General features: G+C 42.7%; 1 protein-coding gene across 2 annotated transcripts in view; it reads left to right on the top strand.

The window, feature by feature from the left end:
• SH3GL2 (SH3 domain containing GRB2 like 2, endophilin A1) overlaps positions 1 to 14531 on the top strand; it is an 85197-nt gene that overhangs the window by 20866 nt on the left and 49800 nt on the right. For both annotated transcript variants that reach the window (XM_006021331.2, XM_025201258.1), the window contains exon 2: positions 4702 to 4770. In XM_006021331.2, coding sequence (XP_006021393.1) covers positions 4702 to 4770 — 69 coding nt within the window. The remainder of the gene's footprint in view (positions 1 to 4701; positions 4771 to 14531) is intronic.

Below are 14531 nucleotides of genomic sequence, written 5' to 3'. Positions count from 1 at the left end.
ATTCCTAGAAATCAGTCTTTCTTACACAGCAGCCAGAGATGCTGACTGTCTCAGAATGTAAGTATGGTTTGCAGATTTAGTTCTACAGGATAGGCATTCAGAAGAGTTCTGAATTACTTTGTGAAATTACAATACTATAGTGCATCCTCTGCTTGCAGGTGAAAATGTTCAGTCACTTTCATCCATTTTTTGGTATTCCTTGCAGCTGGTGAATAAGTGTCAGACCAGCTATAGAGTTGTATTAGGTCCCAGTTTTCATCTCGATCTTCAGATGTGTTGCCAGTTCTACTGAATTCAGTGGAGTTATTTCTGAGTTACACCGAGGTTCATATCAGAACCGTACTTATAGCAATACCTGGAGCTTATGGATGCTGGAAGTCATTAATGATGTGCTCAGGCTGGTTTTATGTGACAACCTCAGAGATTCTGTTGTCAGTGTCTTGGGGATTCTATTTTATAAGGTGGGAGTGGAATCTGAGTCTGGCTTTGTTGATCTGAGTGGCTATGGTTCTGTAATTGTATTGTAATTGTAGGGATCCCAGCTCCAGAGCCTTAAGATGAGCATTACAGTTGATGGGATTAAAGCAATTGTAGAGGAATTGTAGAGTTTGCTTTAGGTGATGGATCAGTAATGTACTTAGGAGGTAAGTTGGTGCCATGCAGGTAGCTATGGCAGTCAGTAGGCTTCCTATACAACATGGTGATGATGTGGCCATTGCAAACCTTCATTGTAGTGCAAGTGTAGTGACACAGCTGGGCACTGGAAGCACGAATGCTGCCAGTGCAATTGTGATTGTGTGGTTGCTGGCAGTAGCAGGTTTTTTTTCACCCACTTCTCCTCTGAGTTCTCACCTGGGATGGTTGCCCTGGACTGGTTGTCCCTACTTAGTTTTATGCCATTTTTGTGATGCCTAGGGTGAAAGCAGTGAAAATAGCTTTGGTGATTGGTGGGTTTCCGCTACAATGTAGCAGTGATTAATTTGCTGAGTGAAGCACTTCAGTGAGTTTGATGGATGGGTGACAGTTGTTAAAATCCTGGTGGAATTTCTCTAGATATTCCTTCTCATATGTCCATATGATGAAGATGTCATCAATGTGCTTTAGCTATATCAAGGGAATGAGAGGGCAGCTGTGGAGAAACTGTATTTCAAGGTCTGTCTTAAGTATATTAGCATACCGGGGGGGGCATACAAGTTCCCATTCCAGTGCAATTCATTTGTAGGTATAGGGAGTCCCCCAATTCTGAAATAGTGTGAGGACAAAGTGGGAGAGTGCAAAAGAAACAGAAGCAGGGTAATATTCTTTATGGTTTATAATTTGTTCTCATGGCGGATGTTCATGTACAGAGATGAAGTATCCATAGAAGCTAATATGGTGTCTGGAAGAAGATTTTCAGTGGAGCTCAGTTTCTTTGAGATCTGTGGTGTTTTTCAAATAGCTGGCAGCACCAGAGCATATTGGAATAGAGTGAACGTAGGATAGGATGGAGTCAACATAGCCAGAAACTCCCTCCACAGTAATGCCAGTGCCAGAGACAATGGGGCATCCTGGGATGCCAGGTGTGTACATCTTGGTTAAGAAGTACAAGTTGCTTGGCCTGGGTTCCTGTGAGGTGGAAAGCAGTAATATTTTCCTGTGTTTCCAGATGTCATGTCTTTGAGGTCCCCCGGTATTGTGCCTTGGGCACCTCGGTCATAAGTTTAGTAACTCCTTGCTGGAAAGATGCATCTCCACTTCTGGTTTGTTTGCAAGACTCTGTGTGTGTGTGTGTGTGCACACATGTGCACATGTGTAAGACAGTGAGTCACAGTGCTAACTTTGAGGCTGATAAGGGCTGAGCAAAAGAATAAAGAACTAAGACAAAGAATTCTTAGGGGAGAAGGGGAAGGTAAGTTGCTTCCTTAACTTATTAATGGATCCTCTAGCTGATTAAGAAGCATCATCAAGAAAAGCTAAAGTTCATTGTTGACCTCAGGATCTAGAGTAATTACTGTTTATGGGAAGCTGCAAATGTGGAAGCTTGGGGAAGTGAGAAGGGATCCTTTGGAGTTCCGCAGGTATGCTGAGGATGATACATTAGGTCTGCACAATGTCTTATTTGAGCCCTTAAACAAAAACTTTCTAAGGGACAGTCAGTCTTTGTGGGGGTGGAAATAACACTACTGATAAGCCTACAAGAGGCTAGAGCATCAGTTATGTCAGTATGGTTTGTATTTTGGTATCAAAAGCATGTCAAACAGTAACATAACAGTTTGAGAACTTGATGCTAATATGCTTATTCACTGCATGCTTTTAAAATGATCTAATTATCACTTCAGAAGTTGCATACATGGATTTTCTCTCTCTATGCCAAGGTTCCTCTTGTTTTGAGGGGGGAGAGAGATTCTGCAGGGCTCTCTGGTTCTTAGGATATCTCCAGAGCCCTTGTTACCAGCAGGCTTCATAGAATCATAAAAACTGTGGATGAATACTAGCTTTTAGGTCACCTGGGATTCTATTCCCTTCCCTGTCTCCCCATATCCAGAGTAGAATTGTTCCTTGCTTTACTGAATTTCACATGCCTGGATTTCTACATACCTCAGTAAGCCCTGTATGGCACAGGCTTAGTAATGCAGACCATGCAAATTCATCTGCATTCAGAATACCAGCAGGAGAGTGTCTTCAATGAGCCTTTTCAGCTCTGCAAAAATATTCTTTATGAAGGAAATGCACTGCCTTTCTTTTCTGGTGGAAACTACCAAGTATAAATGCCTCATTAACAACCTGCCAAGACTTTATTTTCCACATTTCAGATTCAACTTAGAGGGGTTGACAGGAAACAAGCAGAAGCTACACCCATTTCCTATTGGACAGATAATAGGCTGTGTATAAAAGCTCTGCATTAGTAAGTCCTCTAGACCAGGTACAGACGTTACACTTTTACCAGTGTAAGTGATCGGAAACTGGTCTATACCCATAACAAAACAGAAGTTTGGCACACACAGACTGGTTTAAAAATGGCAGAACCCAGTCTAAGATGCCCTCCAACCCCAAAGGGCAAATGTGTGTTCTGTTCACTACTGATCTAAACTATGCCACTTACAGAAAACTGTGCGACTTAGATCAATTCCACCTTAAGCTTTTTGAATGTCTATACCTAGCCCTAGTGTGCTGAAAGTGCAGCACTACAAATTAGAAACTAATCAGGTGGCCTGATCTTGTTCATGACAGACAAGTGTACTTACATGCCTCTCACAAGAAACAAAATAAAATGTCAGTCTGCCCCTGCCTATGGCTTGCTGCTTAGAACCAAGCTAGAAAGAAGTAAAGAAGGTTGGTGGATGCAGGTAGGAACATAGTATGATTTTGATTTCCATTGCACATTTCTAACACTTGTTCCTGAAATGAATAGTTCTGTCACAGAAAAACAGATATAAGAGACATCAGAATTAGGCTCCTAGAAGAATATGAAAAATGAAATGTATATGCAGTAAATGCATACAAAGTTAATGGAAAATAAAAGTAGTGGCTAAGTCTGATGTAGTATGACAGATATGCACAAAGCATAAGGGTACTTACACGTAAGCATACTTTCATCAGATCAGACCCATTTAATTAACATCTGTGGAGTTACATCAGTAGTAAATTCAGCTCATTGTGATTAATAGTGCTCTTACCATGAGTTTTCTACAGATTCATTATGACTGGTGCTGCAATAGTGGTCACCGATTAAATCTGTATTAATTATTTTTGTCGACAGTAAAGGGAAACTCAATGTAATGTGTTCCAACCTGAATTAGGAAAATGAAATAGTACACAAAGTTTTTACTAATTGCTTTCTCAGTTGAATATTTTATGAGCAATGAAGCCTTGCCAAAACTATGTCACCAAAGTACCCTTTGTTGTTTATTTTAACTGAGAATTCATCCAGTTTTTAATATTTTTATATACAGGTCAGATGACTACAACTGTCTCATACATATAATGGGCTCTTTTGTATTGTAACCACAAGCTTTTCCATGGCATGAAATTAGTTTTCTGTAGATGTTTCTTTTATTTAGGGAGAAATTGGTAACATAAATACGATTCTTAAAGGGATGATTTCTGGCTTGAACCAAATACATTTCCTGAAGATCAAACTGACCATCTCCAACCCAGGGAACAATGTGCCTCATAACATGCTTTTGCTCTTTGTTTTCCTTAGTGGGGGATAGGTCATGTGCAAGGGATTCTAAGCTGTTTCTCTGAATTGATGGGTGTGCTCCTTTAGCTCAAGCAGGAGAGGGTCATCCTTTTGTATCTGGTGATTCTAGGGGCACCACAAAGCTGGCATAAGAGGTTGTATAATTTCTCCCCAGTCCTTTCTATCCATATACTTCCTTTTGCCCAAGTTCCACTGCCCTGGATATTGCTGTCTGTTGAACACAACTGTGTTATTGCTGCTGATTTGCTTTTTAATTTCAAGATGTGGGCATTTATTTCACTGAGGAGTACAGTTGTGATCATGCAAAGACCAGTGTACCCTCAATGACTCTAGTGAAAGACTAGGACCTAAGAGGAATGATTACTAAGCCATGTTTAAAACAAGTTCTGCATAAGCGAAGGGTTGGTATGTCTAGTCGCCATACTTGCTACCGCCTGATATGAAAACACCCCTGCATAAGGGAACTTTGGTTAGATTTTCAGTCATTGCTGATCTTACCTTTTTCTTCAATTCCACAGAAAGTGAGTGAGAAGGTTGGAGGTGCAGAAGGAACGAAGTTGGATGAGGACTTCAAAGAAATGGAAAGGGTAAGTCTGTACACAGATATGAGAGCCTTGTCACACATTCACTTGCAACATTTGCAAATCATTGGCAGGTTGTGATGTATTAAAGTTAGTACCTGGTGTCACACATTCACTTATAAATCCTGGGAATATAGTGACTTATTAAGGTTAGTACCAGGGATTCTGGTTTTCTCTGATTTAAAAAAATCCCCAATATTTGGTTAAGAAGGTAACTCCAAATCCACATTTTTCTGTGATTTACATGAAACACCACTTTCTATATACATATATATATATATATAGAGAGAGAGAGAGAGAGAGAGAGAGAGGTGTTTCATTTTAATCATGGAAAGAAGTAGTTTTGAGATTAGTTTTTTTTAACTGAAAATTGGGGATTTTTTTAAATCAGAGAAAACCAGGATCCCTGGTTATTACATGATAGGACATAACCCTTACCTGAAAGGAAACAACTTTGCAATGTACAAGGGGACTCAGCATGTGATAAAATGCTTGAACTTGTTTGCTTGCATTTTAACTGCACTTAGTAAGTGTTAAGTTGAATTTGTGACACCACCCTTATTTTTATTTTTAGAAGAGATTTGCAAAAATACTTCAATAACTTAGGGACATTAGTCTTGGGACTTGCGTTCCTAAATTATTTAGGTGACTATGGAAAAGTTCATCCTTATTGTACAGCAGAGTTGCACTTACAGTCAATTTCTCCCATTTGTTGTCTAACAAAAAATTTAATTAACACAGAATTTAAAATAACATATAATACAGAGATCAGCAATGTCAAACTCAGTTTAATCAGTGTAGAGAACCCTGCAGGGGAAGAGTTTATCCAGAGGAATGAGAGTTCTTTCAGTCCCACAATCTTCATTGCATCTGTCAAGTGGGGAAAAGAGGACTGAAGGGATCTGACCAAGGCACATGGGGTATTTGCAGGTTCAAAGTTTCCCTGGCAACCTCCACTGACAAGGCTTCTTCTGAAACAGAGCTGCTGCTTAAAGATGTCTTCTCCCAGTTGAAGACTCACTCAGGGTAGGAGTGACAACAGCCATTCAATAGTGCCATTCAATGACTATGAACCCCTTTATTTTTTTGTGTAAGTCATCTATTACTGATGAAAAGGGAGCACAATAGCAATATATAATATCCAATAGGTACTTGCATGTATGTATGTGTAGATATAATTTTGCAAGGTCATCAGTGGTAGACATTTTTTCTGGCTTAAACTGGTTTGAACTTTGCCAACTGTCAGTAGGTCCCGTAACTCAGGCTATGGTTAGATATAATATAGCATCATCTTTCACTTAGACTCAAGTTGAAATGAACACGCCACACTAGCATGACCTGCATGCTGATATATATGTATATGCAAAAATGTTAGCTGGAATATAAAGGAAAAGTAATGTCAAGACCCCTTGAATAACTCAGAAACAGTGGGATTGATTTTATTTTCCTTTTCCTTTGAGATAAGTCCAAGCATAGAACTGTCACCTAAAATGGAATTTAAGAAGGTTATTGGCAATTGAAAATCAATGTAGGATTTATAATGGGAGCTAAGACAACATTATAGCAAGAGTAATTTTCATTTAGCCATTTTGACTGGTGTAAGAATGAGTCTAGAGAACAAAATTTGCTATTTGTCCAGAGAACATCAAAGTCCTGGGCACCAGGAGATTGCCACACCATTCTTCCTCAACCCTAATATTGGCCAGGTTCAGATATTCATTTCTACCAATAAGAATGTGTTACCTGTAGAAAACTAGGCTGGGATTTGGTACATACATATTTTCCAGCACCCTGGCTGGAGAGTTACACAGGCAGTCTCCAGCCAGAGGGCACTAGAGGGCTGTTCCTTGGGCCACCTCTGCCCTTCGGGAGATCCAATTCTTGAAAGCCTATTCTCTTCCCTGCCTGTCAACAGGTAGCCCCTGGGTTTTAAATTGTCTTGCATGCAGATCAGGTAGGCTGCACACTGGGTGTTTTAAAGCTGGAGGTGTAGAGAGGTGGAGCCAGAAGTAGCTTCCCTGACCCTGGGTCCCGGCTCCTCAGTTTTTAAATAACTGTGCGTGCTACACACACAGCACTTAGTCTGTGGGGCCATGAACTGGGAGGGGGATAGCTTTCCTGGCCCCAGTTCCTGGCACCCTTTATGTTCTAGCTGACTCTTTTCCCTTTCCTTCAGCTGGGCAGCAAGTGTGGCATTTGAAGCCAGGAGCTAGGAACTGGGCTTGGGGACTCCCACTCTCAGAAATCTCCTGCTTCAAAGTGGCCCAAGCCCAGGCATTCTTGCAACCATGGCACAGCGGTATCCCTCTTCCCACAAGCCTCTCAGTGGAACCAAAGCTATCTGAGGCTGCATAGCCTAGCAGCTATAGAACAGTGCTCTCCTGCCCCCAGCATGCCTTCACTTTCAGAAATGTTCTGTGTGTGGGCTTTTCTTTCTCAGTTGGAACCTTCCTGGAGCTCTGGGAGGGTTGCCACTGCAGGAAAATGGTCCCTCTGCCTGTCCCACGAATCAGCTGATTGGCAGGATGGATAGGAAGGGCAGGGGGAAGAATTCACCTGCGGCTGGAACCATCCTAGGGTCTGAGAGGTCCCTGGTTGTGTACCTGTTTCCCACTGCACTCCCCCAGGTTGAATCAGAGGAGAGTACTAGGTGTGGACCCTTTTCTGTGGCAGGGACCCTCCCAAGGCTCCAGGAGGGTTCCTACCTCAGAAGAATGCCCCCACTGCCAATCAGCTACTTGGCAGGATAGGAAGTAAGGTCCCTACAAGGTTTCCTGACAACTGTCCCCTGGGCAGGCTGTCAGGGAGCCAGTGCTCTCCCTCACTATTAGGAAGAGCAGGGGACTGTAGGGAGCTGGTTATCTCTTTCGCTTCCGCTCCCTCTGCCTCTCTTGAGAAAAGCATACAGCCATTCAAGTTATCAGGAGGAGAAAGTAACCTATTTAATTTCTTGCCATAGAACCAGTTTCAGAAGAAATCTTTTGAATGTCTGTTCTGTTCTCTTCTTGTATTGGGAGAGAGGCTTTTCTCCCAGTACAATGGTATATCTATACATGGCCATTGAGAGGCCAGCCTCAGGAAAGAGAAAATAGCTCAGTCTATATGCCCATTCTTTCAGTGGTCTCACTGAAGACATAACTAATACAGTTGGCTGGTTGTGTCTAATCTAAAGGTGTCTGTTAATACGGACACCACTCTTCTAGGAAGACCTAAGAGTGCTAGTTTATCTTCCTTGGGTCACTGAGCTGATGTGCATCTCATAGTATTGTTTTGCTATTCTACCTCCAGTCTCTTTCAGTCCTGTAGAATTTACACAAGTGGGGAATTAAACATTACAGATAAGTACATTTTTAAATGAAATTGTTCATCTTTTATGCCTTATGGACTTCAGAGTATGTACAGATGTTACATTAAGATTGACCTAACCAGACTTGGTCAAATCATGCAGGCATGCAGAGGGCGTAAATCACCCATGAAATAGTGTACCTGATCTAAGTTAGACAAACAGAACTTGTAGTGGAGATGATATCTTTTATTAGACCAACAAAATTTTTGCAAAAACATTTCTTTAATTGCAAGCTTTCAGGCGCAAACACCCTTCATCAGGCATTGTTGAAAAGATTGTAAAAGTTCTCCTGGGTATAAATGAAAGTTCGTTTTTATTGAACTTTCATTTTTATTGAACTCCTTGGGTAGAAATGAAAGTTCATCAAATGAAAGAACTTTCATTTCTACCCAGGAGAACCTTTACAGTCTTTTTTTCCAGTGCCTAATGAAGGGTATTTGTGCCCAAAAGCTTGCAATTAAAGAATTTTTTTTGCAAAAATCTTGTTGGTCTAATAAAAGATATAATCTCTACTACGAGTCCTGATTGCCTTTTCCTCTAGACCCATACAGCTACAACCTGGATACCTGATCTAAGTTAGTTCACCTAAGTTCACCCAGCCATTCTCCACAGCCTCAGACCTATGCTAGTCCAACCCCTTCACCCCTGAATGGGCTATTTTTAGCTCCCTGACCCTTCCCTCCCAAAGAAGCAAGCCCCTCCTGGACCTGCCAATCCTCCCCACCACCCCTCAAGGACTCCCTCCCTCCGTTTGATCCCACCAGCTTGAGTTACACTAGTTTCCCTGCATGGCTTCTGGCACCAGTGAACAGCTTTGCATGCTGCTCCCAGTTTAGTCATTTAAAATGAGCAACACAATCATAGACTAGGTGTAGAGAATGGCTGTATACACCCTTAGAAACACAAAGGTGTGATGAAACATCCCTGAGAATTTTAAGGTGAGGGCAGAAGTGTAGCAGTGCAATTCCACACTTGGGCTAAGTACAGACAGTCAAAAAACCCAAGGATGAATCGATTAAATCTCTGCAGGTTATTCTAAGCTGCAAAGATTGAACCAATAAGCAAATGAACAGACATTCACTTTTGATTCAGGAAATGCAGCCACATGCCTGCAGTGACTCAAGCCAGAAGCTGGGAGGCAGTACAGCGTGGCTCTCTGGCATGTAGCCAGCATGAGCTGTTATTGCTTTATCTTCTTTCTGCCCCCAAGGTCTCTGGGATTTGCAGTCCACAATCATAGCAACAGGATTCTGCAGGGTTTCTCATTATTTCCTCTTCCTGCTTCTAGGTACCTCTGGGATTTGTAGTTCACAGTCACAGCCAGCAGTAAGTTTTTAGCAGGGCGGCTCTATATTTGGGAGAAGGGAAGTTTAACTCCCCTCCCTGGCTCCAGACTCCAGTCAGGATTTGCTTGAGGGGAGCAATGAGCCAGCCACTGCTCCAGCTAGGGAGAAGAGGGGTGGGGCCAGCCTTGCTCTCTGGAGTAGACATCACAGCTGAGCCCAGGGCTGCAAAGCGTGCCCTGGATGCTAGGGAGCTCTGATTTAACTTAAACCAGGAAGGGGTCTGTGACAGAAGTTTCATGAACTGGTTTAACCTAAATCAGTTAAGTCTGATACTACATTCAACCAGGTTTATCTTAAACCAGTTTAATCCATTTTGAAACTGGTTTATGTGCAGTGAACTTCTATTCTGTTACAGGCTGAAACCAATTTCTGATCACTTAAACTGGCTTTTGTGTAACTTCTGTCCCTAGCCCTGGTGCCCAGGGCAGTGCCACCTCCTGCCATAATGATTGCAGCAGTGCAACCAGCTGCTGCTGTGGCAACAGCTGCTTTTTCCTTCCACCCTTCTCCCCTAACAGAGTCAGGCCTGATGGCCCAGACTCCTCACCTCCTCACCGCCTCAGTTAGTCTACTAGGTGAGAACAGGGTAAATGCATCTTCTGTCAGCTTTATTTTCCTTCCAACATCAGAAGCCCTCCTCCACCCCTTTCATAAGCACTGCAAGTACTCTCCTCCACCTCTCATGTTCCTTTCCTACTTTACATCCCCTGACAATCAGCATAGATTCACTTTGGGCTGCATGACTGGAAGGTCAGCCTTCCTTATTACACTCAGCTGCCAGTCCACTTCTGCTTTTCCATATTGAGCAGGGGGCGAGACCTTGCAGAAGATAGTAACCAAATAAAATGAGGAAGCTAGGCAGAGCAAGTTGTGCTAGCATCTCTTTTCAAATAAATAACTGTTATTGATAGGAATTCAGTCTTTCAGAGGAAAGATAGATTGTGAAGAAGTGCAATGTGTTTTCATTAGTACAAAGTGCAGGACAGGTTCTGGAGAGTCACACCTCTATAGAAACAGCCTAAAAGCAATGTTTTTCTCTGCCATCCAGATCCTGTGAAGCATTTTGTAGCCTCTTTGAAGTGCTGAGCACTTATAACTCCTGAGGAAGTAGGTAGGTGTTGAAGATGCTCAAAAACTCAGATGTCACAGCCATCCTAATCTGGGATTACATACTATTTTGTTCCACTTAAAAAAAATAACCTATAAACATAAAACACAATTACTTTACCAAGTATGATATTTATTAAGAATATTTAGAAGCTTAGGGAGAAAATTGTTTAAGGAAACAAGTGTTCCCCCATCACCTTGGAGAAAACTAGCAAATTCAGAAGATAATGAATGCAAAAAGATATAGCCAGCAAAATGCATCATTTCCAAAAATAGTCTAGTTACCACTGAAAATAGAATCTATGTAAAAAGAAACAAATAAAAGACATAGTCCCAGTGTAATCTGCAATGTAAAAGCCTGCTGGAAAGAAGATATTTCTCAGCATGACCTGTCACTTGTTCTTTGTTTAGTTAAAGATGTATTTATGTCCCCAAAATAAATAAATTGGTAGTTTGCCAAGCCTTGCTGCTGTGTACAAACAATAGGATTACTCAGGATAATGTACAGCTCTTACTCAGAGAGAAGCACAAAGAGACTGTTTCAAGATCTGAGGTGCAGAGAAATCCAGGTGTGTGACACACTTGAAGCAGTCAGTGTGTTGAGGATTTCTTGCTACCACTGGAAGACTCTATAGCAAGAAGTGTTTCCTTCTGGCTTGAAATATGAGAACTGCTTTATCTCACCTTTATGTTTTTACACAAAGTTTGTAAGCCAGGTATTGAGACCATGGCACAAAGCCAGATTTATAAGAAGAAAAAAAAACTTCATCTCAGAATGGCCGCCTGAAGCTTAAATTCCAGAACACACCATGCTCCATTGATCACTATCCCAGACTCCCCTTACACTGGCAAGAAGCAATCTCCTGTGACTGGGAGCTAGGGCTGTGTGAAGCTTCGGTCCCTGACTCTATTCAGCAGAGATTCGACCCAATTTGGGGCCGAATCTTTGGAATCCGAATCAAATTAGGAGACCCTTTAATCTCTTGGAATTGAATCGGAACCCTTCGAATTGATTAGGAGAGATTCAGAAAGATTTGGCAATTCAAATATAGACACAGCTTTAAATGTTTTTCTACATATCTCAAGGTATCAGGTGGCTAATGAATGCTGCAATGCTGGGGCAGATAGAGCATCCCACAGGAACATGAGGGCTCCCCAGTGTGCTCAGCAGCAGACCCAGAAGTAGACCAGAAGCACTTCCAGTCCACTTCTGGGTTTGCTGCCAAGCACACGGGGGCTCCCCCCTGCACTCCTGTGGGATGCTTTGCATGCAATGGTCAGCATGCATGCTGGGGGTTGCCGACCCCTGTGCTAGGGCTTTTCAGGGGATGGTCTTCAGTTGTCTTCACTTACCCATTAGGAAATTAACCTCCTCATGCAGGCTCTGTATGGCAAAACTGAATTCCTGATATTTTGTTGGGTGACTTATGCTGTGACTTTTTGACCAGGCTAAGAAGCTGGGGAAAAGACTTCCTAAGTCCTAACAGACAGTGTTAGGATGATCAAAACTTGCTATGGGATTTGGACACAGTTCCTATTTAATCAGAAGTGCACATGCAAATCCTCAAGGTTCCTTTAAAAATCTCAGCCTTAAACTGTTTATTGAATTATTTATATTTTAGGTCAGATTCTGGTTGCAATTACAGCGCTTTACTGCATTAATAGCAGGTAACTCTCGAGCAATGCCAAATACCTTGACAGAGTTACTGAGTATAGACCACAACATTAAATTAATCAGAGACAAATGTAATGTGCTGCATCTAAGAAGGCAAAATCATATACACAAATCAAGACTGGGGGAATAAGTGGCTTGGCAATAACGTCACTGAGAAAGATATGGGGGTAAAAGTAGAACATTAACTCAACTTGAATTTGGTGTATGATATTGGTATAAAAACTGAAATAGAATTTATGGCTGCATTAACAGAAGCATGGTATGCAAGTCATGGGGGCAATGATCCTCAGCACCGGTTAGGCCTCAGCTGAAGTACTGAGTATAGTTTTCGGTTGTGATGCAAGCAGTAGGAGGGAAATTTTGGTGACAAGTAGATTCAGAGGGGGAGAGGGGGCATGAAAACAGTTATAAAATATTTAAAAGTTTGCTGTAAAGAAGAGGGAGAAAAATTGTGAAACGGAGAGCAGGTTTAAGCTGTAGCAAAGCAGATTTAGATGAAATCTCACGGGAAAATCCCTAACTTTAAGAAGAGTAGGACAGTGGAACAAATGGTCTAGGGAGGTTGTGGGATGTTTGTTTTTAAAGTTTCCAAGAAGAATCTGAATAGGTAGGGAGTGCTCCTGCACTGAGCCACCCACCTTACTGTGTCCAGCCACCCTCCAGGCTCTAAGTGCCTCCCTGGGGGTGCATCATGTCTGGCTGACCCCCTTCCTGGAGCACACCTGCTAACCTGGGGGTGTAGCTGCCATCACCCAGGGACTGGCCTGATCTTGGCACTGTGCTCCCTGGGAAACACAGGCCTAGTAGCCCTCAAGGGTACTCAACTCACTTCAAGAACTTGGGGTGCTTCCCTCAGTCTGAAGCACAAATAGTGGTCTCCCTTAGTCAGCCGAACCAAGGGGACCCCAAGGCATAAGGTAGACCCATTCCCAATAAGTCTCCTATGCTAGGTACAAAGGAGAACATTATTGGTTACAAGGAGTAGGGTTGGAATAGGGTACAGAGTAGAGCAATATCAGAGAAATCTTATAGAGCAAACAGGGTGGCTGGGGTAGCCTTTGGTCACGCATCTGAGTTACTGCAAACTATATACCTAGTTAGATATCAGGTAGCTTACTCACAAGTATCATCCAGAGGCAGGCAGTTCATTGATCATGAGTTTCCAGAGACAACAAGTTTTAGCTGGTCCAGCTCTTCTCTCTGAGTTTTCATCATGGCTACTGCCCCTCCTCCTGGGCAGTCCTTAATTTATGTAGCCCTTATGACCTCATTTACCTGGTCCAATGGAGGCCAGCACCTGTTGGCTGCCAGCCAACCAATTTGAAATGCATCACTGGTTGCCGGGCAGACTGGCAGAGTCTCTAGAACATTAGGGAGCTCAAGCCCCTCACCCAGGTATGTGATGCCAGTCATGTAGGCAGAGGGAGCAGGTTTCCCCCCCTCCCTCAGGAATGTATCCTACTCAGGATAGGGATGGGATAGGGTGTGTACCCTCTGCAAGACCCATACTAACCAAATTGTCACAGAGCAGAGGTTTTGGGGAGAGACAGAGGTGGCATTCTGCCACAGGTTGTATGGGAGAGCTTAAGTACAGCACATCCTACAACTGTGCCCATAACCCTTCAGGCCCCTTTAGCTTTACTGACTGTCTTGCTTCATATTTACAGTAGTGTAACTGAGAAAAGGACTCAGGGACATGAGGACATGATCCTCAAAGCACAAAGCACAAAAGAACACTGTTCCTGCAAAGAGGAAAGGTAGCAGGAGGGCTGGTAAGCCCTCCTGGCTTAATAGGGACATTGTGGTCCTTTTAAAAAAGAAAAAAAAAGGTGGAAGCTTGGGACGGTCCTCAAAGAGGACTATACTTTAGTGGCCAGTACTTGTAGGGAAATGATCAGGAAAGCCAAGGGGGGGAAGTTTAGGTTAGCCATGGGAGTCAAGGACAATAAGGAAGTCCTTCTTTAGGTATGTAGGCAGTAGAAGGAAAACAAATGGAAGTGTGGGACCCCTGCTTAACACCTTGGGACACCTGGTGACCTGCATTCAGGAAAAAAATGAACTCCTGAAGGCCTATTTTGCTTCAGTATTTCATTGGACCATGGAGAAAGTCAAAGGGACATGCCAGGACTGACAGCCTCCCCACTCTGGATGCTGAGCAGGTACAATACCAACTAGAAAAGCTAGATGTTTATAAGTCAGCAGGACCAGATGGACTTCATTCAAGAGTGCTGAAGGAGCTGGCTGAGGTCATTGCGGAACCCCTGGCAAAGCTCTTTCATAATTTGTGGTACAT

This window comes from Alligator sinensis, unplaced genomic scaffold, assembly GCF_000455745.1.
Source record: "Alligator sinensis unplaced genomic scaffold, ASM45574v1 scaffold917_1, whole genome shotgun sequence".
NCBI classification, from domain to species: domain Eukaryota; kingdom Metazoa; phylum Chordata; order Crocodylia; family Alligatoridae; genus Alligator; species Alligator sinensis.
The sequence above is the reverse complement of the archived record's forward strand: the minus strand, read 5'-3'. Positions and strand labels throughout refer to the sequence as shown.